Genomic DNA, 25,053 nt, shown 5'->3' with positions numbered 1-25,053 from the left:
TTAAACCCAGTTGTATTAAGTGCATTGAGAGTAAATTTGCATTTCATTCTCGATGCACCTTTAAATCCTTCTTTCATCTTGTATCCATTTTCACTTAAACTTGTACAAGAATATTGTGAGACAAATTTGTCCAATTGTAACCTTCTAAGTTTCTCAAATGTAATGTTACTTAAGGGGTTTGCCAATTATGGGTTATTATTATTTGGAGAGTTAAAGAGTGAGACATCTTTTGAAGAAAATTGTAAGACTCATTAGAGTCCATTGCCTCTAGTGTAAAGCTTGAAGTTGGTTTGAAAGTCTTCATCTATTGAAACGTTGAGGTTAATTAAAGCAAAATGAGAATGGATGTAGTTGTAAAAGGAGACCAACACCCCCAAGGCACATCCCATGTTGTATCATGCCCTTCCAAATAGGTAGAATTTATGAGAAATTTCTATACATGCAACTAACAACAAAGTCAGATAGAGGTTCCCATATCCACAATAACAGCAAGCTCTAAGAACTCGACTTGCATAACACATGTAGACCCAAAATCAGAATCAACTATCCCCCATTTAAGTAAGTTTAGATTTGCATTTGTTTAACTCTCTTAGGAGAAAGAGACAACAAAATTTGGTTTCAATTCCTTAAAATGAAAAATTAGAAGAGACCTCATGCAGCAGTTCCAATCTTTAAAGTAATGAAGGATGGCCTCGAGTGGGTATGCTCCCTTGTCCTTACCCAAATGGGCATATTTGACACAAGCTCACATAATTTTGGAAGCATCCTTATTTGGGGTTTGGAACGTCTACCCTAAAAAATAAACAATATTAAAATTTGAAGCTCATGGTGGAAACTTTAATTTGTTCATTATCTAAGAGAATAGGTTATGAAACAATGTGTCATCTTTAGACTTTAGTGTCTAAACCACTTGAGATAGATTATATATGATATTCCAGTACCTCCGTTGAATCATATTTTGTTGTTCTCTCATTTGAAAGACTTAATTAATTGAATTCCATTGTTGTAAGTGAATTTAATGCTTTAGGAACTTAATTTTAAGTTATTAAATATATTTGATAAAATAATTTAATATTATAACTAAAAGTAATTAAAAAAATAAAATAATGACTTTTTAATTTAAAATATGTTTTGCTCTAATTATCCATATCTTTTTCGTTGAACAAACAACTTCAATATACACTTACAGTCAATGAGATTAATAATTATGTAATTTAAAATTTTAAGATTTTTTTTTAAAAAAAAAACCTTAATGCTTAGGAAAATAATTAAATAATAAGTTTTAAGTCAATAATTTAATTTAAAACCATCTTAATTCATTAAACATTAAAGTTTTACCAAAAACAATTTTAAGAATGTTGCAAAATAAATATTAAAATATAAATGGTTACTAGCTAATTTTGTTAAGGTATCAACAAGTTTAATATACAGTGTTATTATCACAATGCTATATCGGTGATCAAAGAATTAATGGTACTTGATATATATTCTATTGGTAACCAAAGAAGTTAATGATACTTCAGTAGGTTCCTCTTAATGGTATAAACAAGTTTGGAATTTGTGAAATTTAATAAATCCACATGATAAATACCTACATGAAATAGAGTGAGTCATTATAAATGGTATTAAAACCAAAACTTAATGAATTCATATGACAAATACATACACAAAAGATACTAAATCAAAAGAGAGTAAATCATTATAAATAATATCAAAATCAAACTATGATATGGGCACTTCCACATGAGAAGGAACTTGAGCACCTTTTAATTATGTAAATGGAAGCCAAAAGAGAGGTGCATGCATTTCCCTACCAGTTCAAACTGGCGGATAAATGATTGCTTTTGAAGGTGTTTTAGGAGATAGCCCCAGTCCTTGTAGCAGCAGTTGAGGCGAGCTTCATGCTGTCCAACCAGTACCGTCCACCACATTTTCTCAACTATTCTCGACGTGTAGAGAAAGAAAGCGATGTGTTTTTTGTCTTACGGTTTGGACATTAGTTTATAAAGCATCCATCAACTTCCACTTTGGACGTACCCTCCTAGCTACAAAACACCAACCATTGTTCTTCCAAACACAATATGTTCCTTCTATTTCATCTAATATTCTCAGTACTATGCCTGCATGCAAACAAGCATGGAGATTTTATATATATACACATACATTAGTTGATTAAAATTATCTATGATTCTTGTCTAAAGTCTAGGGGTTTAGGTCAAAGAGGGATTTGTTTTCTATTAGCCTCGGGCATCTGATGCCTTCCAAACAATAATAATATGCCATCTCATTGGCTGGTTTGGAGCTACTTATAGTTCAAAAAAGTTTGGCTTACATACAATAATATGATTTGGTCTCCCATGGCCACGGATACTGCCATTATGTGACGAGAAATCTGAAATAATAGTTGGATAGAATACAATTTGGTGTTCCATGATCACGGGTGTTAGTGACTAACAAGCCAAGAGTCAAATGGATCAAACGGCGACATGTTGTTCCTCCGTCTTTGGACGGCATACCATGTTCTAATTCATCTCTAATTTAAGGTTAAGAGTCTTCTAAGCGGCACCATTTTTTTTTTCAGCTTTGAGTTGGATGTGAATGAATGCTTCTAATTTGTTGGTTGTGATATGATATTTTGAAGATTAAGAAATTGAAGAAAAAGAGAAAGGAAAGAAGGAGGTTGTAGTTTGAATCCACACATCTACAGTTGGTAAGTTGATAATCTATACTGAGAATATAAGGATATATATGGCAAGCTAAGTACCAGCAGGCAACTGAAAGATACATTAGGCAGTTGAGGGAATCAAATAAGAGATTATTCCTTTGGGGGTGGGGGGGAGGCCTGACTATCGTTTCCTCATTAATCCCATCAACTTGATTTCTTCTTTTTTCAGTGATTCGGGTTTAACTTAAACTCTGGTTGAAGTAATAATATAAAAACTAAAAGACATGTTCTTGCTTGGCAAGAATGGAGTGCAAGTGGAATATCGCCATTTATCATGGAAAATGGAGTACAAGATACGTCCACAGACATGAATCTGAAGCTCGAGCAATTGAAGTTCCAGAAAGAATAAAACTTGCACAAAGAATAAAATCAGTTCAAGTTGCAATTTGAAGACAGGGATGTAGGTCGAGGAGTTGAGTTGATTGGATTGATGGGTTATCGTAAATTGTTGATTGATGATTCTCACGTCCCTTCCTACTTGGTCTCCTGTGTCAAGTGCTGATATTGTTGGTTGGTATTCTAGTATTTGTTTGATGTTTGATACTGATCTTGAAAGCTTTTTATTCATTCTGCATTCTCTGGATGCTCCAATTCTGCTAAAGATGAATCCAACATTATCAACTTTAATAGCCAAAAAAAGGAAAAAAAAATGCATTTGTAAGCCAAGTTATACAATTTTGGTTTCCTTTCAAAATCAGTCTTAATTAGTTTTCTCCCTTTGGCTTCATTTTTGTAATGAAAATCAATTTCAAGGCATCCTTAGTCTAACTTAGTTGGTGAACTAGTTAAGGATGTTTTAATTTCAATACATCCCTACTTTCAAGCATATCTACACATTTTCTTCCCCCCCTCTCTCTCCCCCTCGAGTATGTTCTAACCGTATCAAAACCATATTGCGTTCACTAACTATAACTATATATATCATGGTCTTGTCTTATATTACCTCAAGGGCAAAGGAAACTATTTCAGTAAAACTTAACAGTCTCAATTCCCGGACAATCGCACCAAAAGTTCGAGTTCCTTTTGGGTTTCCTTTTTGATCAATAATAACTACACTGTTATCATCATATCATATTATCATACTCTTATCATGTTTGAATCGATGAAAATTAATAGCTTACCATTGAATAACTAACATAACCACACACTACTTATCATTTGCCATAATTTTTACCATGAGCCGATAAATCAAACCAAATCAAGATTAGATTTTTGGATTATAAATATTTTCTATCTTTAAAACCAAACCATACATATAACTTTCTAGAATCACCACTAGGACACTTTAAATGTGACTTGAATTCTCATATCATTTGTTTGATGCTTTAGTTTGAATTACTATGAATGAATATCTGTTAAGTCCCATGTAAAAATGTCTGCATTATTACATGGGCATACAATATTTTATGATGATATTCTAGATAGTGATACTTTTGGTCGTAATTCTTCTAATGTGGTAGCGGAATAAATCCAAATGAGGTAAAAAAAAAAAACAAAAGAATAAATGTGAATTGAAATTGGTTTGGATTAGTGGACAAATGGATTCTAAATTAATTAAAGTCAACTAATAGGATTCGATTCTCAAATCAAATCGGTTATAAACAGGAAACAGTGATTTGAAAGTTTAATACCAACATCTAATCTTGATCAGTTTTTAGGTACAGTAAATACTTAAATTGTACGCTAAGTTAAAGATAAGGCCATAAGGGGAAAAATGAAATTCATTCTTAAATATTCCTTGTACACATAATATTTTATTCCTCGAAGGCAATAGATTTTAGATGCCTCTTGCACCTAGTAGTTTCTTTAAATAGAAGAGCACATTCCAAAGAAGGCTTGTACTTTTTCTCTCCTTTGTTTTTTGGTTGGTCCTACTTGTTATCAAGAAAAGTCATGCCGGCGCATGAGAGCTTCGAATATAAAACATCAAAAATGGGTGGGTAGAGGGGCTGTGTGTACTGTTTCTGGAAGAGTGGTTGAGAAACCAGAAAATGAAAAGCCTACTTTTTCTTCTCAACTCCTGAAAACAATGGAGTGAGGCATATTGAGTCCCAACCCAATGCATCATCCTTTTCCATGTCGTCATTAAAGTAGAATCCAAGTTAGGTTTTGGTCTGGAATATTGATCTCTCTTTTTTTTTTTCTTTTTTTTCTTTTTCATATTTTCTCACGCTCCAAAATTTACATATGACTTGGTCCCAGTTGGCTAAGTTTTAAAGTGCTCTCCTTGTGACAATTGTCGCTACATGGAAGCTCTACTTGTGTATGTCTTCTTCTCCTTGTGCTCCTTGTCCCCTTCGTCATTCTCTTTTCTCCCCTATATATATACCCCTTTCAACCATCATTATACACCCTGCACTTGCTCTTGTTGCACTCCCATAAGCTGAAGTGTCCATTTCAGGAGAACAATGACCAACTCAAACCCACCTCTCTTGCAACATTATGGAGTTCTTTGCCAACACGGAGAAACTCCTGCAGTTCAGCAACGTGATTGTGGGAACAATGGAGCTGCCATGGAGGAATGCCAGCTGCCATTGATAGATCTTGAGGGCCTGTGGAGTGAGAGTGAAGAGGAGAGGCTGGCCTGCGCATCAGCAATTGGTAGGGCGTCATCCAAGTGGGGATTCTTCCAAGTGGTGAACCATGGGATCAGGCCTGAGCTGCTGAGTGAGATGAGGAGAGAGCAAGTGAAGTTGTTTGAGACACCATTTGAAAGGAAGGCTGCTTGTCAGCTTCTGGATAATTCATACAGGTGGGGAACTCCAACTGCTACTTGTCCCAAGGAGCTCTCTTGGTCTGAAGCTTTCCACATTCCTCTCACTAAGGTTTCAGAAGAAGCTTGCTATGGAGAGTTTTGCTCCCTGAGGTAGGCACCAACTGCAGCAGAAACCAGTTACAGTCAGCAGTATGTGTGTGTGTAAATAACCAGGGTGAAAAATAATGTTTGTTTATCTTCTCCTTTACTAACGGAAATACTGGCATACAGGGAAGTGATGCAGGAATTTGCAAAGGCCATGTCAAACCTTGCAAGGTTGCTTGCAGGAGTTCTAGCAGAGAGTTTGGGACACCAGAAGGGAGTGTTTGATGAAATTTGCGACGAAAACACCTGCTTTCTTCGCTTGAATCGCTACCCTCCCTGTCCAGTATCGCCAGAGGTGTTTGGCTTAGTCCCGCACACTGACAGTGATTTCCTCACAATACTTTACCAGGATGAAGTCGGTGGACTTCAACTCATGAAGGATTCCAAATGGGTAGCTGTTAAACCAAATAAAGACACACTTATTGTCAACATTGGCGATCTTTTTCAGGTAATTGTATGATCGTATAGTTGTTATACTCGGCTGATTTATTGGTTATTCAGGGCATAGGTCTAGTTGGCCTTATTTGGCCTTATTCGGCCTTATTCTTGTGCTGCCTCAGACAGTGTCGTGTTGCTTTCCATATAACAACACTTCAATTTAGCCTAACAGTCCTTTTATGTCCTGTGTTGGCACTTTCCTTTTGTCCAACATTCCCCCAAGTCAAACCAAGTTGTACTGGCAGCTATTAATATAAATCATTTGAATAGTCAATATCTTCTCTCCTTCTGATAATTAAATATTGCAGGCGTGGAGCAACAATGAGTACAAAAGTGTAGAGCATCAGGTGATGGCTAATGCAATAAAGGAGAGATACTCAATAGCTTACTTCCTATGCCCCTCATATGATGCTTTCATAGGGAGTTGCAGCGAGCCTACTATTTACAGAAAATTCACTTTTGGAGAGTACAGACAACAAGTTCAAGAAGATGTCAAGAAAACTGGACACAAAGTAGGCCTTCCAAGGTTTCTGCTTCAGACCACACAATAGATCAGAAGGAAAAGATGGAGCATTTTCTCATAAGCATGGTTGTTCAAGACATATAGCACTACACTGAGTTTGTTTGCATTAAGTTTGAAGCAGAAACCTAATCCAACTGGCCCACCATACTTACCATAGTAATTTCAGAGCTCAAACAAGCAAACCAAAGAGAGATCAGAGAATAGAACTGTAAGAATAACATATGTTAGGAAGAAATAATTCTATTTATTGTGTATGACCTCTTAAGAGTTTTTATGCATTCTGTTGCTGGATTTGGAGATAGATAATAAATAAATAAATAAAGACCAAAACTTTTTCCTCTTTCTTATTTTACCTTTTTTTTTTGGTTGGGGGGGTTGTTGTTGTTGGATGTGGTGGAGGGCCTTCTGAGTTTCCAATAGTGCTCTACCTTGCAGTTTGGATACAGAAAAGAAATACCTATGCTTAAATCTATGCATGCATGTGAATATTTTGTGTTGACTGTCGTGTCATGTCCAATCATAAATATATAATTAGTTAAATGCACATTGTATTTTCAGGTTTCAGGCTTGGAAAGATGTAAACTATCAATAAGTCCAAAAACACAAACTTTATGTTCTTATCGGACTTTGGCAGGACTAGCACCATCTGTAACAAAATGGAAGACAAATTCAAAGTTGTACCAAGAGCAAAAGTGCCCAAACATGCAGCAGTAAGATCTCCAAAGCCTTAATGCTCATTGGGGAAGATGGACAAAAAGATAATTTGGGTATTCCTGCAACATGATTCTAAGATTCTTGGCAAATAAATGAACCATATACAAAACATAGAACCACGGTATTACCAATCCCAGCTCCATTATTTCTAATACATCTAACATACTGTGGTAAATTACTATGCTTAAACAAGAAGCAACTAAAAGCCAATCTTCAAATAATCATAAGCAAACAGCTTAATCAGCTCAGTATGATTGTTACACCCTAAGGATAAATTTTCCCCTGAAATCCTGAAAAATAGAACCCACCCTAGATTCCTTCTCCTGGAACAGCTGAGCTCAACAGATCTGAGAAAGTTATCAACAAAAAAGTTCAAATGGTTTTCTAAACCTGAACTTAGCTGCTTTCATCCAATGATGATATTATGCCAGCTAGAGAAATACCATTCCATCAAAGTGAGGCATCAGGTCCAAAAATTGTATACAAAATCACGATCTGGACTGATGTGACATTGTCCTTGAAATTCTCTCGTTTGTTTCAAGCCAAACCTTTCAATGAAAGGAGGAAGCAAGTTGAAATGACTAGCTTCTAAAATGTTATATAGAGCCACCAAGATTTTCTTAGTTTCACAGGAAGCCGTTTTTTGGAAGCAGACATGCCATGTAGAAGTGGTCTTAAGATGTATAGCTCCACTGTCACCAAGATACAACTGACCTCTTAAGTAAAGTCCTTGGAGCATTTCGCTTGATTTCTTTCTTCTAATTTCATTTTTCTTTTCACACAGACCATTTCTTAAGTGCCCAAGACATCTCAAAATCCCTTTGGAAGTTCAAAATAAACAAAGAGAAATTTACATAACAAATTGACCAGTTTCACCTACAGAATGAGAATGGCATCTATCATACATCAATTGAACAGTGTCATAAATTTGTCATTATCATCACCTTGCATTCAAATGAAGTATGATCCTCACTTTTGAGTAGCCTATGTATCAGCAAGAGAATGCACTTCATAAGAAGTGTTCATCCAATGTCCATCCACAAAGCCAAGCTAACACTTAACCAAAGAAGAGATCCCCATAGTTGTTAAATGCCTAGGACAGGGGCTAGCTGGTAGCCTAGGCTGTTCCCTGTCTCACATGTAAGACACTTCTTGTCAATGCTTCACGTGGCTAAACACATGTTAACATGGCACCAGTTCTATTGCTTGCTTGGACACTCACGAAAGGCTCCACCTTTGTTTAGAATGACACGTATGCATTTTTTTTGTTACACAGCCTATACCTATTTCAAGTCACTGATTTCTTCATGCTTTATTTCCTCATGTTCTTCCACATGCAGAAATGAACTTATAAAAAGGAAAATTTTGCTCATAAATGTATAATACATTAGAAATGATAAATACAATATTGCACATTTATATAGAAATTTTCCTGTGCCTAAAATTTGAGGAGTTGTAGTGTTTATTGCTGCATATGCTTGTCAAAATGGGAAACCTGTCTCCTTATTCACAAACAAGCACCCAATGTAAGATGTAAAATATAGCCTATCAAAAGTTGATTCTCTTGTAACTTAATTAACACTAATTATCCTTTATCAAACAATCTATTACATACAATGAGAATATTGGAGAGAATTTCATCTACTTAAAAAATAAAAATAAAAATAAAAATAAAAATCATAGACAACTTCACCATCAAGAAACTAATGCTAATAAAATTCCCAGTTCCCAACATACCTATAAAACATGGAAAAGATTACCCATCCTTTGTTTTTTGCAGGTATCACCATGCGGCCTAACCCCAATCACCCTTTCACTTCAAGTTAAAAAAGAGAGTGATCAAATGCAACAATAGTAGTGGCTGACAAACATATTATGACAACCGGATAGAAGAAGCAAGATATTAGAGAGTGATAGAATTCTAAGAAGGAATATTCTAGAGAAAAGATAGAGGAAAAGATTTTAGAGGACTGTGAAAGAATTGTCTTCTTGACTAAAGAATGAGTCTCCATATTTCCGCGGTATATTTCTACAGCTTAAATACTATTACAATTTGTTAAGCATGAGTTTTCAAAACTAATTCTTAACTAATCCTCTCTAACATCCCCCTCAAACTCAAGGTAGAAAGATTTTCTTTCTTGAGTTTGTGTTTGAATTCAATAAACTGAGTTGAGGAAACTGTCTTTGTGAACACATTTGATGGTGAACCTCTACCTCCTTCTGAATGACCTTTTCACGCACAAAATAGAGATCAAGCTCTATGTGCTTTGTTCTTGCATGAAGAACAGGATTTGCAGAAAGCAAAACTGTGCTAAGGTTATCACACCAAACCAGGGGAGGCTTAACTAGTGGAAATTGCAACTCACTCAACAATGACCTTAACCATGTGATTTCAACCACCACACTGCAAGACTTCGACATTCAGCTTCAATACTAAACCTTGAAACAGTATGTTGCTTCTTAGATTGCCAAGATATCAAATTTGGTCATAAAAATACACAATGGCCTTAGGTCGAGCGTCTGTCATCCAAATTAGATGCCCAATCAGCATCACAAAATCCAACCAAATCAAGGTTGGATGATCTCTTTAAGTGCAAACCATACTGCAAAGTGCCCTGCAAATATCTCAAGATTCGTTTCATGGCCTTCCAATGCTCCTCTGTAGGATTCTACATAAATTGGCATACTCTATTCACACTGAAGGAGATCTCAGGTCTCGTGATGGTCACATACTAAAGAGCCCCCACTGTACTCCGATAACTATGTAAATCCTCCATAAGATCACCATCTCCAACTCTCAATTTTAGACCATTGGGCAGGGGAGTTAATGTAGGTTTGCAATGCACCATTTTTGTCTTTTGTAGCAAGTCTCAAATAAACTTAGTCTAGGATAAATGTAGGCCATTATTGGTATGAGAAACCTGTATACCTAGGAAATAATGCATTTCCCTAAGGTCTTTCAAGGAAAATTCTGAGTTCAATTGACCTATTAAGGAAGTAATTGCAGCCATCACAACCAGTGACCAAAATGTCATCAACATAGACCAAGACATGTGTAGTATAACTAGGAGTGAACCTTAAGAATAGTGACAAGTCAGACTTGATTGACCAAACCCAAAACTCAGCAATGCTTGATGGAGCCTCTCAAATTAGGCTTGTGGGGCTTTTTTCAAGCCATACAAGGCCTTATGAAGCTTACAAACCAAATCAAGATTTTTTTCATCAATAAACCCCTGTGGTTGTTGCATAAACACCTCCTCTTGCAAATCTCCATTGAGGAACGCGTTATTTACATCCAGTTGCTTGACTGCCCAATTCCTTGAGAAAGCAATGGTGAGGACAACTCTTATTGTAGAAGGTTTAACGATTGACTAAAAGTCTCAGTAAAATCAAAGCCAACTTGTTAGTGAAAGCCTTTGGTGACCAATCGTGCTTTATACTTTTGAACACTATCATCTGGATTTTCTTTGGTGTTGTAAACCCATTTGCAACCTATAGCCTGTCTACCAGTGGGTAAAGGAACTAGTGACCAAGTGTTGTTCCTTTGTAATGCATCATACTTAGCCACCATAGCCTTTTTCCACTCATCTTGTTGAAAGGCAGCTGCAACACTCAAAGGTTCTCTTACTGTAGTAATAAAAATTTTGGGTTTAACAATTCCACTCTTTGCTCTAGTAATCATCGGATAAGAATTATCAGCATCCTTGGCAGCTCTTCTAGTCACACCCGCATTTGCAATGAAAGAGACAACATGTACAAGAGTAACAACTGGATTAGAAACAACCTATTGAAGAGCAACAACAGAAATAGTGACTTATGCAGGTGTTGGAGTAGTATCAATACTATTAGGTGCATGTGTGTGAGTGGAAGCAACATTATCCATTTCACTTATTGGCCTAGCTGAAGAAATGGGAGAAGTAAGAGTAGGCAACAATGTTGGAGACAATATTGGAGGAGAGGTTGAAGGAGAAAAATGAGAAGTAGAAGGGGAAACAGTAGAAGGTAAATGAGATGAAGCTTGAGTAGATTTAGAATAAGGAAATGAGGTTTCATTAAAAATGGCATCACGGCTAATATAGACTCAACTATTACAGGACGTACATTTGTAACCCTTGTGATTTAGACTATAGCCAAGAAAAGTGCATTCTTCACTCCTATATTGAAGTTTACTGGTGTCATAGGGATGTAAGTTAGGAAAATAGGAGCAGCCAAAGACTTTTAGGAAAGAATAGTCAAGTATGGACTTGAACAAGACTTCAATGGGACATTTGTTATGAAGTACTGCAGTGGAAGGCCTATTTGATATATAAACAACAGTCCTAAATGATTCATCCCAAAATTTAAGGGGAAGACAAGCTACATGAAGGAGAGTTAAACCATGTTCAACTATGGTCCTATGCTTATGTTCAGCAACGCTATTTTGTTGTTGAGTATGTGGACAAGAAACATGGTGTACAATGCCATTTGCAGCAAGATAAGATTGAAAGGCACGAAATTCACCCCCCGCCCCCCCAATTTGTTTGCAAGGACTTGATTTTTGAATCAAATTGCAACTCCAACTGAGTTTTGAAGTTTACAATGGTTTTGATAGCTTCAAATTTATTTCCAAATAAAAATATCCAAGAAAATCATGAAAAAACATCCACAAAGTGAATATAATACCTATATCCACTATTAGATAATACCAAGGTTGGACCCCATAAATCTAAATGAATTAACTCAAGGGGTTTGGTATAAACTGTATGGGACAAAGAAAAAGGAAACCTATGTATTTACAAGATGAACAAAAGTTGGAGTCCATTTTATTTATATTGGCAACACTACATTTAGACATAACATTTTTAATTGTTGCAACCGAAGGATGACCAATCTTCTATGCCACAAATCAAAGGTAGATGACAAAGAAGTTATACAAACTTTAGAAGAAAAGGAACTAGCAACAACAAAAGGAGACTTCGATAAGCTTTGAGCTAGTTTGAGAGCAAGATGTGAGGAGTCAAAAGCATACAATCCATCTCTCTCAACCATTAGAACAGCTTTGGTTACCTGATCTTTAACAAAACAAGAATCAAAATGAAATTCAAAAAATATTTTATTATCCTTTGCAAATTTGGAAACTAACAAGAGATTTTTGGTAATGAAAGGTACATAAAGTAAGTGATTAAGTAAAAGAGGTTTAGATGAAAAAGGAGATAAGAATTCAGATTGGCCAATATGCTTAATGGACAAAATTGTTCCATTTCCAACATGAACCTGATCTTGCCCAGTAAACTCAACACTTTTTATCAGATTTGCAGGATTAGATGTCACATGGTTTGAAGCTCTGAAGTCTGGATACCAATTGTCATCACCAAAGACTTCAAGAGTTGGGATAACACCATTTACTTGGGGTGAAAAGCTGTAATAAGCCCGAGGAGATGGGTTCTTGCTAGACAGATTCTATGATACCCAGAAAGTATGGTCAAAATTGTAATAGCACTATGCTACTACATGACCTATTTTACCACACAGTTGGCATATCGGTTTCTCATTCTTGTTGCCAGAGTTCGAAGGAGGTCTTGCTTGCAAACCACCTCTGTTTCCTCTACCATGAAAGCCCCCTCTGACCTTTGTTGCTTCTTGCATTGCCACTCCAATTGAATCCACGGCCACCATTGAAGCCTCCTCTACAACCAAAGTCTCCACCTCATCCAAAACCACCATTGTAACCTGAATGACTACCTTGAGAGTTAGTGGCATAATAATCCTACTTAAAACGATTCCCTTTTTCTCCAATGCTAGGACTTGCAACATGAGCAAAAGGAGAGGAGTCAAGAGAACTGTTGTTCTTCTCAACTCTAGATTCATGAGCCATCAAGATAGCTTCAATTTTTTCAACTGAAAAATCATCATTCCTCAAAGTGACTAAAGTAAAGAAAGATTCATAATCACTAGGTAAACCATCAAGAATTGCTTCAACATGATCTTTGGTTGACAAAGAAACACCAACAGACACAAGTGAATCAACACAAACCTTGATCTTCACAAGGTATTCATCAATTGTTGAACCTCCCTTCTTGGTATGCTAAAGTTGAGTCTTGAACTGCTTCGACTTAGCTCGAGTCTGAGACGTAAAATATTGTTGTAATTGTCCCCAAAGAAGAAAGGATGTATCATAGCTAACTAGTCAAGGAAGAATCGACTCAGAAACAGATGAGACAAGCCAAGAGAGCAGTAGTTGATCATGTTGTTCCCACTCGAGGAATTCTTTAGTTGCTTTTCCAAATCTCGCATCTTCTCTGGTGAGAAATTGAACTAGTACTTCATCCTCACTGAACACAAACTTCTGTAACCCATAGCCTCGAATCACAGAGACAATCTACTGTTTCTAGATCAAGAAATTCTTGTTGTCAAGCTTCACGGACAATGAGTGATTGAAGCTAATTTGAACAAAACAAGTGGATGACAAAGGATTTGGGTTCGCTATTGCAAGACTGATATTGACCTCCATTGAAGAAGATCCTTGCTCTAATACCATGATAGAATTCTAAGAAGGAATATTCTAGAGAAAAGATAGAGGGAAAGATTTTCAAGTACTATGAAAGAATTGTCTTCTTGATTAAAGAATGAGTCTTTGTATTTCCTCTATATATTTCTACAGCTTAAATACTATTACAATTTGTTAAGCATGAGCTATCAAAACTAATTCTTAACTAATCCTAACTAATCCTCTCTAACAGAGAGAGCAAGAGCGACGGAGAGAGAGGAAGCAAGGCTAAGGAAAGAAGAGGGGAAGAGGCAAAGGGAGAGGAAAAGAGGACAAAGAAACAGAGAGAGGGGAGATATTTACTAGGGCTTAGAAACAGGGAGGGAGAAGGAAAGGAAGAGAGTAAGAATGAGAGAGAGAGAGAGGGGTAATGTTTACGTGCACCTCGAAAAGGGGGAGGAATAAAGCAAGAATAAGAGAGCAAGAGAGCAAGAATGAGACAAAGGCAACATTTACTTGTGCCTAGAAAGGAGGAAGATGAAAAAGGGAGAGAGTAAGAGCAAGAACGAGAGAGAGGTAATATTTACTTAGGCCCAAAAAGGGCCGAGAGGGAAAAGAATAGAGAGAGAGCAAGAATCGGAGAGAGAGAGAGAGAGAGAGGAAGAGACTAATTACTTGCAACTTGATCTCAAACCTTTACTTTTTGCCCATCTCTTCCCCTTTCTATAAGAGGTAAGGACTCAATTTATTTGATATATTTTTTTTTAAGAGAGATGAAATATTTAATTCAACCTTGATTTAGAACCTTTTATTGTTCTTTTTCCTTCGATTGCCCATTTCTAGAACAAGTAAAGAATCAACATTATTTGATTATATATATATATATATATATATATATATAGATAGATAGATAGATAGATAGATAGATTTCATTATACATCCTAATCAAGAATACTTGTCTATTGCCTTGTTTTCTACAAACCATGCTTAGGAATTTCACCTTTGCACACCTTAGAAGTTACCCAGTTCTTTTCAAGTTATTGTAAGCAATGAAATAGTAACAATGCTTTAGTCTTGTCAGGTCTTTTGCTTAAATATTAATTATTTGCAAAATAGATAATCACAATACTAAGTTAAATGGGGGATCACCACCCACATGTCAAAAAAGAGGAAGACATAATCACATACCAAGGTGGGAGGCAGGTGGGCTGTTAGCACTCACTATGCCTAGGTAGGAGGGTCACCTCCTCACTTCACTAGCTAGTTGTCTTTAGCCTAACATGGAAAGGTTACCTCTATCCCTAGAATAACACTTGTCCATGGGGATTACCTACCTACCTAACCCATAAGCAAAGCACCTTCAATGAGTACCTCACCCCACCTTCCCTAGGAGAGTGCTCATTCATGTTAGCACCTTCTCTAAGAGGGCCACGAAGGGGACCCATGCACATTCAGCAATTACCTCTCTATACCATTCCATGAGGGTGAGCTCAACCCTCCTGCTAGTGATTACATAAAGTTGTTTGAGGGTCTTGCTTTAACAATTAGAATTGGAGGCTCACTAACATAAGAAGATTCCAAGCACTTGCAAGTTCGCTTCAACTAGATTGCAAGAGAGGGGTGTCCACCATGGTCCATGAGACATATGCCACCTTTAACGCATTTCAAATCAATAAGGCCATTAGCTAGCATTGTGGAATTATAAAATCAAAGCGCACACACACACACGCGCACACACACACACACACACACACACACACACACACACACACACACACATATATATATATAAAGTCCACCCTAGAGATTCTTTAAGAATTATTAAGGCACCTCCACTTTCCAACCCCTTCGTCCTTGCCAACTTACTCATCACTCCACTCTACATTCTATAAATAAAAAAAGAGGTAAATCATTGTTTAATTTCTATAAAATGGGTTAAAAGGATTTCTAGACTACAACTAATTAGGATTTTTGAGTGTTTAGGGACTAGATTGAAGGTACAAAAGGATTTAGGTTTGAGAAAGTATGTATTTGAGTTTGTTTAAGAAATGTCAACTGCTTGTGACCTCAAACCATGATGAAGCAATCAGGTCTTTTATAAATTCAACCAAAAACCCAATATCAAACTCTAATCTCATTCTAAATAAAGGAACCCTTCTTCATAGATTCTCAAAAACCATTCAAAAGCAATATTGACCAATAGAAAATAAAAATAAAAAAACTAAATAAGACTCAAATTCTTTATGGAAGAATGTTTTTGAAGATCTTGAACTTAGATATAAGAAGTTAATAGAATTAGAGCTCTTAAAATTAAAAAGTTTAGCAAAATAAGAATCTCCTAGAAATTTAAAAAAAAAAAATACTTTAACAAAGGTAATGAATGACCAAGTAAAATGAGAAGTTGTTTAACCACCTTATCATTCATTGTGGGGGTAGATTATTGTTTGTGGGCTTTGATTTTTACTATTTTTTGTATTTTTTGGATCTTACCTCTCTTGATGAGTAGATTATACTACATTGGCATAAGATGTCGAGTGGCAAGCATTAGCACAAAGTGACAAAAGCATCACCATTAACGACACCCTAGAGAGTGTAATAGTGACTAACCAACAAATCCTATTCTACCACTAGAAATGCCTAATTTAGTATTTACAATATCTTGCCTATCATATGTACTTCCTTTTTGCAAGAACTTGGTACAATTGCACTAGACAAACTAAAATTATCATAAAATCAAGGATAAACAACATGTGAAATTTATTTCCACCATGCAAATTCAAGATGTTCTAATAACTAGTTGACCTTTTTGGCTTACCTCGGTTTATGGTCCCAACAAGTCCTTTTTAGCCTAACTTTTCCAAATTGGTGTGTCAGGGAGGGAAGGGGGATTTTAATGTTATAACAAGAATCTTTGAAAAATTGGGTGTATCCAGAATAACACATAGCATGAGTGATTTTGACAAATTAATAAATGAAGTGAATTAATAGACCCTCCTCTCAACAATGCATCTTTCATTTGGTCAAATATGCAAGAAATCCCTATTTATAAGAGGTTAGATAGATTTTTATACTCAAATAAGTGGGAGCAAAGGTTTCCTCAAATTCTCTAATGTGCTCTCCCCAAATTGACCTTGGATCATCACCCGATCTTCCTAGACAACAATCCATTTAAGTAGGGTCCGACTTTATTTAGGTTTGAAAATATATGGTTGTTCCACCCCAATTTCAAGGAAAGATTCAGTTTTAGATGGAGTGAGTGTCAAGTTAATAGATGGGAAGGTTATGTTCATGAAGAAGCTACAATTTGTCAAATCAAAGCTAAAAGAATGGAATAAGGTGTCCTTCGGAAATTTAAAGAAGAAAAAAAAAGTATTCATACAGACATTATTACCATTGATGCTAGTGAGTAGGAAGGGAATATGACTCTTGAGCAATTAGCTTTGAGTGCCTTAAGAAAGGGGGAGGTTGAGGAGTTATTGTTAAAGGAAGAGGTATATTGGAGACAAAAATCTAGGGTTCAATGGATAAAAGAAGAGGATTACAATTCTAAATTTTTCCACAAGGTGGCTAATAGTAGGCGAAATAGGAAATTCATAAAATCCTTAGGGTCTAAAGAGGGAGAAATTCTAGATAACATTTAAAAAAAAAGGTAATACTCCAAGCCACTTGGTGCTTCTTGGAGGATAGAATGATTGAATTGGTCTCCCATTGCAACAAAGTGCTATTTGATTGGATCAACCTTTTTCAACAAAGGAGGTTCACAATGCCATTTTCCAATTAGACAAGGAAAAGGCACCTAGGCCTGATGGTTTTTCCCTTGCTATGTCCAAGAGTGTTGGGACGTGATTAAGGAGGATCTACTAAGGGTGTTATCAAAGTTTCATAATAATGAGGTTATCAACCAAAGCACCAATGAAACTTTCATTGTCCTTGTGTTAAAAAAGAAACAAACCAATAAATTTCGAATTTCATACCTATAAGCCTGGTCACGATTCCGCACAAGATCATATCTAAGGTCTTATCAAGGCAAATCCAAAGAGTCCTCCACGAAATCATACACATTTCCTAGGGAGCCTTTGTTGAGGGTAGAAAAATTTTGGATGCAATTTTGATTGCTAATCAAATAGTGGATGAGAAAAAATGTTCAGGAAAGGGATGTGGTAGTTTTCAAAATGGATTTTGAGAAGGCATGTGATCATGTGGATTGGGGTTTTCTAGATCATGTATTAGAGCGAAAAGGGTTTAGCACAAAATGGAGATCTTAGATGAGGAGTTATTTGTCCTCAACAAGTTTTTCAGTCTTGGTGAATGGAAAGGCCAAAGGATAGGTCAAGGCAACCAAAGGTTTAAGACAAGGAAATCCTCTTTCCCCATTTCTTTTTACTATAACAACTAATGTATTAAGTGGGATGATGTTGAGAGCTGAGGAAAGTGGACTTTTAGAGGGATTCCTAGTGAGTAGGAATAGGTTTAAAGTATCTCATTTACAATTTGTAACTGATACCATCTTTTTCTCTAGAGCTTCTATCGAAGATCTACGAAACCTTAAACTAATCCTATTAGTTTTTGAGAACATATCAAGGTCAAAAATCAATTTAGACAAGACCACTCTAGCTAGAATTAACACAAGTCAGGATTTGATTACTAGGTTGGCATCAATTCTTGAATGCAAAGTCTCAAATTGACCTTTAACTCACTTGGGTCTTCCATTAGGGGTAATCCAAAGGCAGTTGCATTATGGGATCCAATGATTAACGGGGTCTTAAGGAGATTAGATGGATGTAAAAGGGCCTTTTTATCTCTAAGGGGTAGAATTACTCTAATTCAATCATGCATATCGCACATCCCTAACTATTTCTTATCTCTTTCCAAGGTTTCAGTATCAATAGTGTCTAAGATTGAGAAATTGCAAAGAGATTTTCTTTGGTCGGGAGTTGGGAAGGGTAAGAAAGATTATCTAATTAGTTAGGATTTAGTGTATAAGCATAAAGAGTATGGAGGTTTAGGACTTGGGTTGATCTCTCTAAGGCATCATGCTCTCTTAGGGAAATGGCTTTGAAGGCTCCTTAGGGAAAGTTCTGACCTTTAGCATCAAGTTATTTTAAGCATTTACTGTACACATCCTGATGGATGGGAAGCCAACATTATAGTCAGATGATCACATAGGTGTCCCTAAAAGGCCATTACACAGGTATCCCAAGTTTTTTCAAATTACACTCATTTTGTAATAGGTGATGGGGTGAGAATTCTTTTTAGGAGGATTTGTGCTAAGGGGATCAACTTTTGCATTCATAATTTTCATGCCATTATAGAGTTGTAATCACCATTTCAGCTATTATTGGTCACTCTTCTTTTTCTTGGAATCTTAATTTTTGTTGCAATTTTATGGATTCGAAGATTGAGGACCTTAAAAGACTCATGTCATCCCTCACTCATGTACACTTGTCTTCATCCACCCCAAATTCAAGAGCATGGTCATTGACCTCTTCAGGATTATTCCCAGTCAAATCATTCTTCATGGCTTTGTCTAATACATTAGATATTGTTTTTTTCTCCCCAACCTAATTTATATGGAAATATAAAGTTTTATCTAAGGTCAAGGCTTTTTCTTGGTTAGTGTCACACAAGAAGATAAATACCAAAGACAAGCTACAATTGAGAAGACTTTTCAAATCCCTTGGACCTAATTGGTGTGTCATAAATAAAGAGAGTGGAAAGTTTGTTAATCATCTCTTTCTACATTATTCAATAACTTTGGGACTTCAGCACTATCTATTTAGACAAGTAGGGACCGATTAGGTTTCCACTCAAGAGTATATGCGTTATGATGATGATAAGGGTTTGAGGAGCTCCATTATAGGCAAGTCCCTTTGGCAAATAGCTTGTCATGCATTGCTTTGAATTGATTGGCAAGAGACAAATGCCAGAATTTTTAAGGATAAGTGAAGGACGATAAAGGAGTTGTGGGTTTTACTTCACTTCTCTTCCTTATTCTGGGCCTCATCCACTGAGGCTTTTAAAAACATTCTTCTTTATGTTATCCAACAACTGGCTTATAGTGTGTAAATCAAAAGGGTTTGGACATCCTGGAGAGGAGCTTAGTCAAAACTTAAGCAAATGACATCTTTGTATATTGAGTTGTAATCTAAACCTTTTGTATAGACTCCTTGCATAGTAGAGGAGGTCAATCATATTATGATCAAGTATTTTTGTAATTGTGGGGACGACTCCTCATCCTTCTCATGTTTTCATTAATACAAATATATACATCTCTTGTTTCTAATAAAATAAAAAATAAAAAATTAGAGAGCATTTCAATATATCCTAATACCAACAAGTTAACATATTTAAATTAAAAGCTCCAAGAATCTAATAATGTCAAGATTAAAATTTTCAAGCACCTAATAATGTCAGAATTAAAATCTAAAATTAGGATGTCCAGGAGCTCAAGAGCTCCACTATTTCATTGATCCATGAATTTTCAAGTACAAGCAAAGATGAGGAATCCTTCCAAAATGTATAAAATCTGATCAAATAGAAAGAAAAGCAAGAACTTATAGAAAAGAACAGCAAAACAGCTACAAGTCTCAAGCATATGACTAGGACATGTATAAATCAAAGAAACGCTACACAATTCGAGGGAATCAAAGCATATGCTCCTCATTTTACTAGTCAGTCTACAGCATGATTAGCTAATGTGAAGACCACGAGAAAGAAAATCCTAAGTTTTATTAACCACTTCTAAAATGTGGTGAACCCACCATCATAATTGGATGGGCCTTTCTCCAATTTAGATACCCAAGAGCTCTTCTTTAATCTCCAACCCAAGCCCAGTCAATTTGGAGAAAGCAGCTACCAACTCACCCACGTTCTTTGATGACTTCCCCAACATCCAACTCCCAAAGCAAAGCCATCAAAATTTTGCTTAAAGCCACAAATGGGAGGAGGATTAACCTGCAAATGCTAGACTCCCTCCTCTCTTTGGTTACCCATACATGAAGCCTTCTAATCTAAAGGTATGATGCTCAGTAGAGGACCAAGCAGTATCTCACAAATCCAAGAACATGACAAAAAGAAGAACCTCTCTGACATATCCTCTATAAAACTCTTCTAATCCTTAAAAAATCGGGAAATTTCTTCCCAGCCATATCAAATTAAAGCAAAGAAAGTACACTGCCAAACATTCTACTACAATCTCCTTGAAAGGAAGTAACAACAAACTTTAAATATCCTCTGGGAGTCATCCAGTGCATGTTATTCCAAAAGTTTAAATAAGCATATTCATGTGTTTCTTGTAAATTTAGTTTGAATTTAAAGAATAAATTACTTATTTTGATTAGAGCTCGACATTAAAAATTGATTTAAGTTATTGGATTAGTGGGGCATTTAGCAAGTTAAGGATCACTATAGTAAGCAAGAGACACATGCATGCAGATATACATACACACAAATCAGCAACTTGATAAGAGTCAGCAGCCATATATCTCCTGCTCTTTGAAACTTCAGTCCTTGGAGATGTTTTATTTCCAACATATTTACATACATAAATCAGTATTTCATATATCAGCTCAGAATTTTCTGTATTTGGTACTATCCCAGAACAAGATTATACACAATACATCCTTGAGCAATAGTTACAGACCATGAGCAGAAGGGGGAAATATGCACCTGGGGAATATGATGTGTGGCAGGCATGAGATTAACTTCAAAAGAGCAGATGATAAGTGCAAAGGTTGGCAAAGTATGTTGCATTCTCAGTTTCCTGCTTCACCACATTGTAGTGCTCTTTGTCATAAGATATGGATGTTTCATTCAATCAAGGAACACCGCTACCTTGTCTTTGAGACTGCTCTTCTTCTTTGTCAAGGGGACCATTTCTTCTTGACATTGTTTTTTGAACTCATGGACAAATTTCACATCCTCAGTAACAAATGCAAACTGCTTTTTCTCCTCTAGGGGTTTCTTGAGCAAGGGACCCAAAAACAGGTCCAACATGTCTTGAGCAGGATCACCAGTTCTGCTGGGATTGCTGACAATTCCATCACCTGCTGAAATCATAGTCAACTTGTGAGAAGTTACTGCATCTTGTGCAGGCAATCTCCTATTACTTTGTGCAGCATTGAGAGAACCCCCTGCCTCATTCCTATAAAAGTCTGTAGCTGGAAATTGGCTTTTCAGTTCACATTCTTTACTATTCAACTTGTGCTGCTCCATAACCTTATCAGCTTTGACATACTGCAAACAAATGATAGCAACTTGAGATTTCTCATATATTACATATATAAATGATGGTGGTCAAGTTGTTTCATCATTTGTTATTGCTTAGGTGTCGTGCTTCCAAAGTGAGGATGTCCTGGTTATATAGGAAGGAAAAGCTTGTTTACTTTGGGAAATACAACTCTATGTTAATTTTGGCGTATGAGAAAAGAATGAAACATAATGCTATGTTTGATTCCAAAAAAATACAAAGGAAAGAAAAAAAAAATGTTTAAGGAAAATTGATTTTATCATATTTGGTATCTTCAGATATAATTAAAATTAGTTAGAAACTTATATAGTTTCAAATTATTTGATCTTTATATAGAAGAGTTAAAATAAGTTAAACGAGTTTGAAGTAGCATACAAAAATAATTTATTAACTTTAAATATATTTTTTATTTTCCTCCACTTTCTCTTCCCTTCTACTTTTCCTCCCAATTTTCTTTCTTCCACATTTTTTCACAAATTTTCCAAAAACCAAACATAGCTTAAGAATCTTAGATTGGATAGAGCAATCAAAATTGCAGATGAAAAAATGTTTATTATGAATTCCATTTCTGGTCAAGGAGATCCATAGCAAATGGGAGACTATCCTTTGTAAAATTTATTGATGCTTTAGGCTGTCTTTTAGATGGAGGGAATCTCTTTGCTTTCATTTTTCACATGTTCCATATTTAGTTTGATCCCTGTATGGTTCTTATGTACCTAGGTTGCATCCCTTTAGTGCCTTTTAATTTAATTAATTTCTTACTTACATATTAATCCACATATTCGCACCCTCATGTACAAATTCACATATATTGTGAAAGCTTCCTAGGCCGCTAATATTGCAGGCCTACCTATGATCCCTATTGTGAATGTCAAATATTAAGTTTATAAAGATTAAAAGAGTTGCCTCTCAATCAAAGTTCTATTTTTAATTTTTCTAAAATCTTGTAGAAGGGCATGATATGCCACTTCTCATGAAATTGTAGATTAATAAGTTTTATATCTCTTTCAATTAATCCCCCTTTTTGAATGACTTCTCACTTTTTTTAATCTTTCTACTACCTAAAACAATTATAAAATGATTAAGTTATATTTGGCTTCAAGCTTCATAAAAGTCCTGAGGAAAGAAAAAAAAAATTCAAGAAAAATAAATTTTCCAGGTTTGATTTTCATATAAAAAAATATGAAATAAAATTAAATATATTTAAAATTAGTTAAAAATCTATATATTTTCAAATTATTTAATTTTCATATAAAAAATTAAAATAAGTTAAATGAATTGAAAATAATTTATTAACTTTAAATATATTTTTGATTTTCCTCCTGCTTTTCCTCCTTATACCCTTTCCCTTACATTTTCAGCAACCAAACATAGGCTTAAGCTTAAATAAATGGAAAGACAGTTTTTAACATGGGAAAAAGAATTGAAATAAACAACAGTTCTCCAAGTAGGGATAATAGGAAAAGGAAAAGGAAAAGGAAAATCACCTCTTGAGCAATGCTCATGAGATCTTCCACAGTCAATTCCCCTTCATCTTCTGTTGGAGATGTGATTCCAGCTTCCTCCCTACTTTCAACCCTTGAATTACTCCCTTTCCGTGTTTTTCGCCCCTTTTTTGGGGCTGATACCTCAACCGAATCAGTTCCACGCACATCACCACCATGATCCGCATCTTGTAGTTTCAATTTCCTCTTCCTCCTCTTGCTTTCACATTCTGAGGGTAAAATTGACTTCACCTCCAAAGTTTCCTTGGCATCCCGTTCTTCTTGTGTGATCCCGGAATTTGAATTCGATGGCCTGATATCCTTGGATGACGAATGTATTAACTCTCCGTCATCGGACTTGCTTGCAGCCACACCCCGCATCCACGGCGGTAAACGCCTCTTTCTGCTATCATCCATCTTCTTCTTCTTTCTCCGGCCCGTAGGGTTTCAGCAATTGACCTCCTTTGTCTCAACCTCCTGGATTTGATTCGCCTGTGGCTTGTGACATTCCCTCAATCCCCTCCCGGTTTAAAACCATGACATTTTTTTTAATTTGAAAAATAATTTTGTTAGTATCAACCTACATATTCCCATCACGATGCGAATCTGGCTTGACTTAAAAATGATACAAAATTTGCGGGTCTGGAGTAAGCCCAATCGTATTCATGTTCTGGTCATGCTTGAGTTGAAGCCTTGAATGTGAATGTGGCTGAATCCATATATGATTCATTCATTCAGATAGTTGTAGATTTTAAGATTTTTTTTTTTTTTTATTAATAAGTTGTAATAATTTTATTATATTCTGCTGTAAATCATTTTGAAAAATAATCAATTTATTATTCATATAAATGTTGCTCTTATAATAAGATCGTATTAAGAAAATTTGATACAATTACTAGACGGGTTATGCTTGGGTTGATCAAATTTTTTTATAATTTTTTATTTTGACACAATTTGTATTTAAAATTTTATATCCTAATTACAATATTTTATAATTTGTTTCGACTTTGGCCAAAGCTAGCTTGACTTGAGATCTTGATTGAGCTTTTAGACAACATAGGTTTGGACGTATGAGTGTTTAGTAAATCAATATAATAATTTAAAGTGACTTAATAAATTATTTTAAGTCATTATGTAAATCAAATATGTTCGATAATAATAATTTAATAATATAATTTAAAGTCAAAAACAATTTTAAGTAATAAGTAAAAACAATTAATTTATTTTTAAGTCCATATTTTTATTTTACTTTTTTATTAATATTTATTCTAATTACTTTCATAATCTCTTTTGTCAGTGTAAAACCTTTATTGTTATTTTATTTCTTTTACCCTAATTATTAATTTATAAAGATCAATATATCATTGCGATGATTTAAAATAAATTTTAAGTTAATTCTATCAGACAATTTTAATACTTAAAGTAAGAATTAAGTAATAAGTTTTAAGTTAATAACTTAAGTATAATTTAACTTAAGTTATTAAGTAATAAGTATTAAGTTTTACCAAACACCTTCAATAAAAAATTGTTTTTCTTTTATAAAAACAAAAAAAAAAACATCCTAGACAATTGTATGTTTTATAAGACTTAATACT

The 25,053-nt window shown here is 35.3% G+C and overlaps 2 protein-coding genes across 3 annotated transcripts; one reads left to right on the top strand and one right to left on the bottom strand.

Annotated features, from left to right (window-relative positions):
• Positions 1-4,431: 4,431 nt before the first annotated feature.
• LOC104880233 (uncharacterized) lies at positions 4,432-24,176 on the bottom strand. 2 transcript variants are annotated; one of them, XR_786560.3, is made up of 3 exons: positions 23,462-24,176; positions 21,395-21,961; positions 4,432-5,602 (listed from the first exon to the last, which is right to left on the bottom strand). XR_786560.3 is itself a non-coding variant. In XM_010656328.3 (2 exons), the coding sequence occupies exons 1-2, from the start codon at positions 23,873-23,875 to the stop codon at positions 21,539-21,541; spliced, it is 837 nt and encodes a 278-aa protein (XP_010654630.1). In that variant the 5' UTR covers positions 23,876-24,176; the 3' UTR covers positions 21,186-21,538. The 2 variants fall into 2 exon arrangements, 1 of the variants encoding a protein (XP_010654630.1); XM_010656328.3 differs by lacking the exon at positions 4,432-5,602 and having other exon boundaries at positions 21,186-21,961.
• LOC100854674 (gibberellin 2-beta-dioxygenase 6) lies at positions 5,134-6,739 on the top strand. Its single transcript, XM_003631265.4, has 3 exons — positions 5,134-5,591; positions 5,712-6,033; positions 6,332-6,739. The coding sequence occupies exons 1-3, from the start codon at positions 5,134-5,136 to the stop codon at positions 6,572-6,574; spliced, it is 1,023 nt and encodes a 340-aa protein (XP_003631313.1). The 3' UTR covers positions 6,575-6,739.
• Positions 24,177-25,053: the final 877 nt, after the last annotated feature.

Source organism: Vitis vinifera, chromosome 1 (assembly GCF_030704535.1).
Source record: "Vitis vinifera cultivar Pinot Noir 40024 chromosome 1, ASM3070453v1".
Classification (NCBI taxonomy): domain Eukaryota; kingdom Viridiplantae; phylum Streptophyta; class Magnoliopsida; order Vitales; family Vitaceae; genus Vitis; species Vitis vinifera.
The sequence above is the reverse complement of the archived record's forward strand: the minus strand, read 5'-3'. Positions and strand labels throughout refer to the sequence as shown.

Bases quoted from the DNA above. Each gene is read 5' to 3' on its own strand.
- LOC100854674 (XM_003631265.4), top strand. From the start codon at position 5,134: ATGACCAACTCAAACCCACCTCTCTTGCAACATTATGGAGTTCTTTGC. The intron at 5,592-5,711 runs GTAGGCACCAAC...ACTGGCATACAG, and splicing joins GGAGAGTTTTGCTCCCTGAG to GGAAGTGATGCAGGAATTTG. The intron at 6,034-6,331 runs GTAATTGTATGA...TAAATATTGCAG, and splicing joins ACATTGGCGATCTTTTTCAG to GCGTGGAGCAACAATGAGTA.
- LOC104880233 (XM_010656328.3), bottom strand. From the start codon at position 23,875: ATGGATGATAGCAGAAAGAGGCGTTTACCGCCGTGGATGCGGGGTGTG. The intron at 21,962-23,461 runs GTGATTTTCCTT...ATTTGTTTGCAG, and splicing joins TCATGAGCATTGCTCAAGAG to TATGTCAAAGCTGATAAGGT.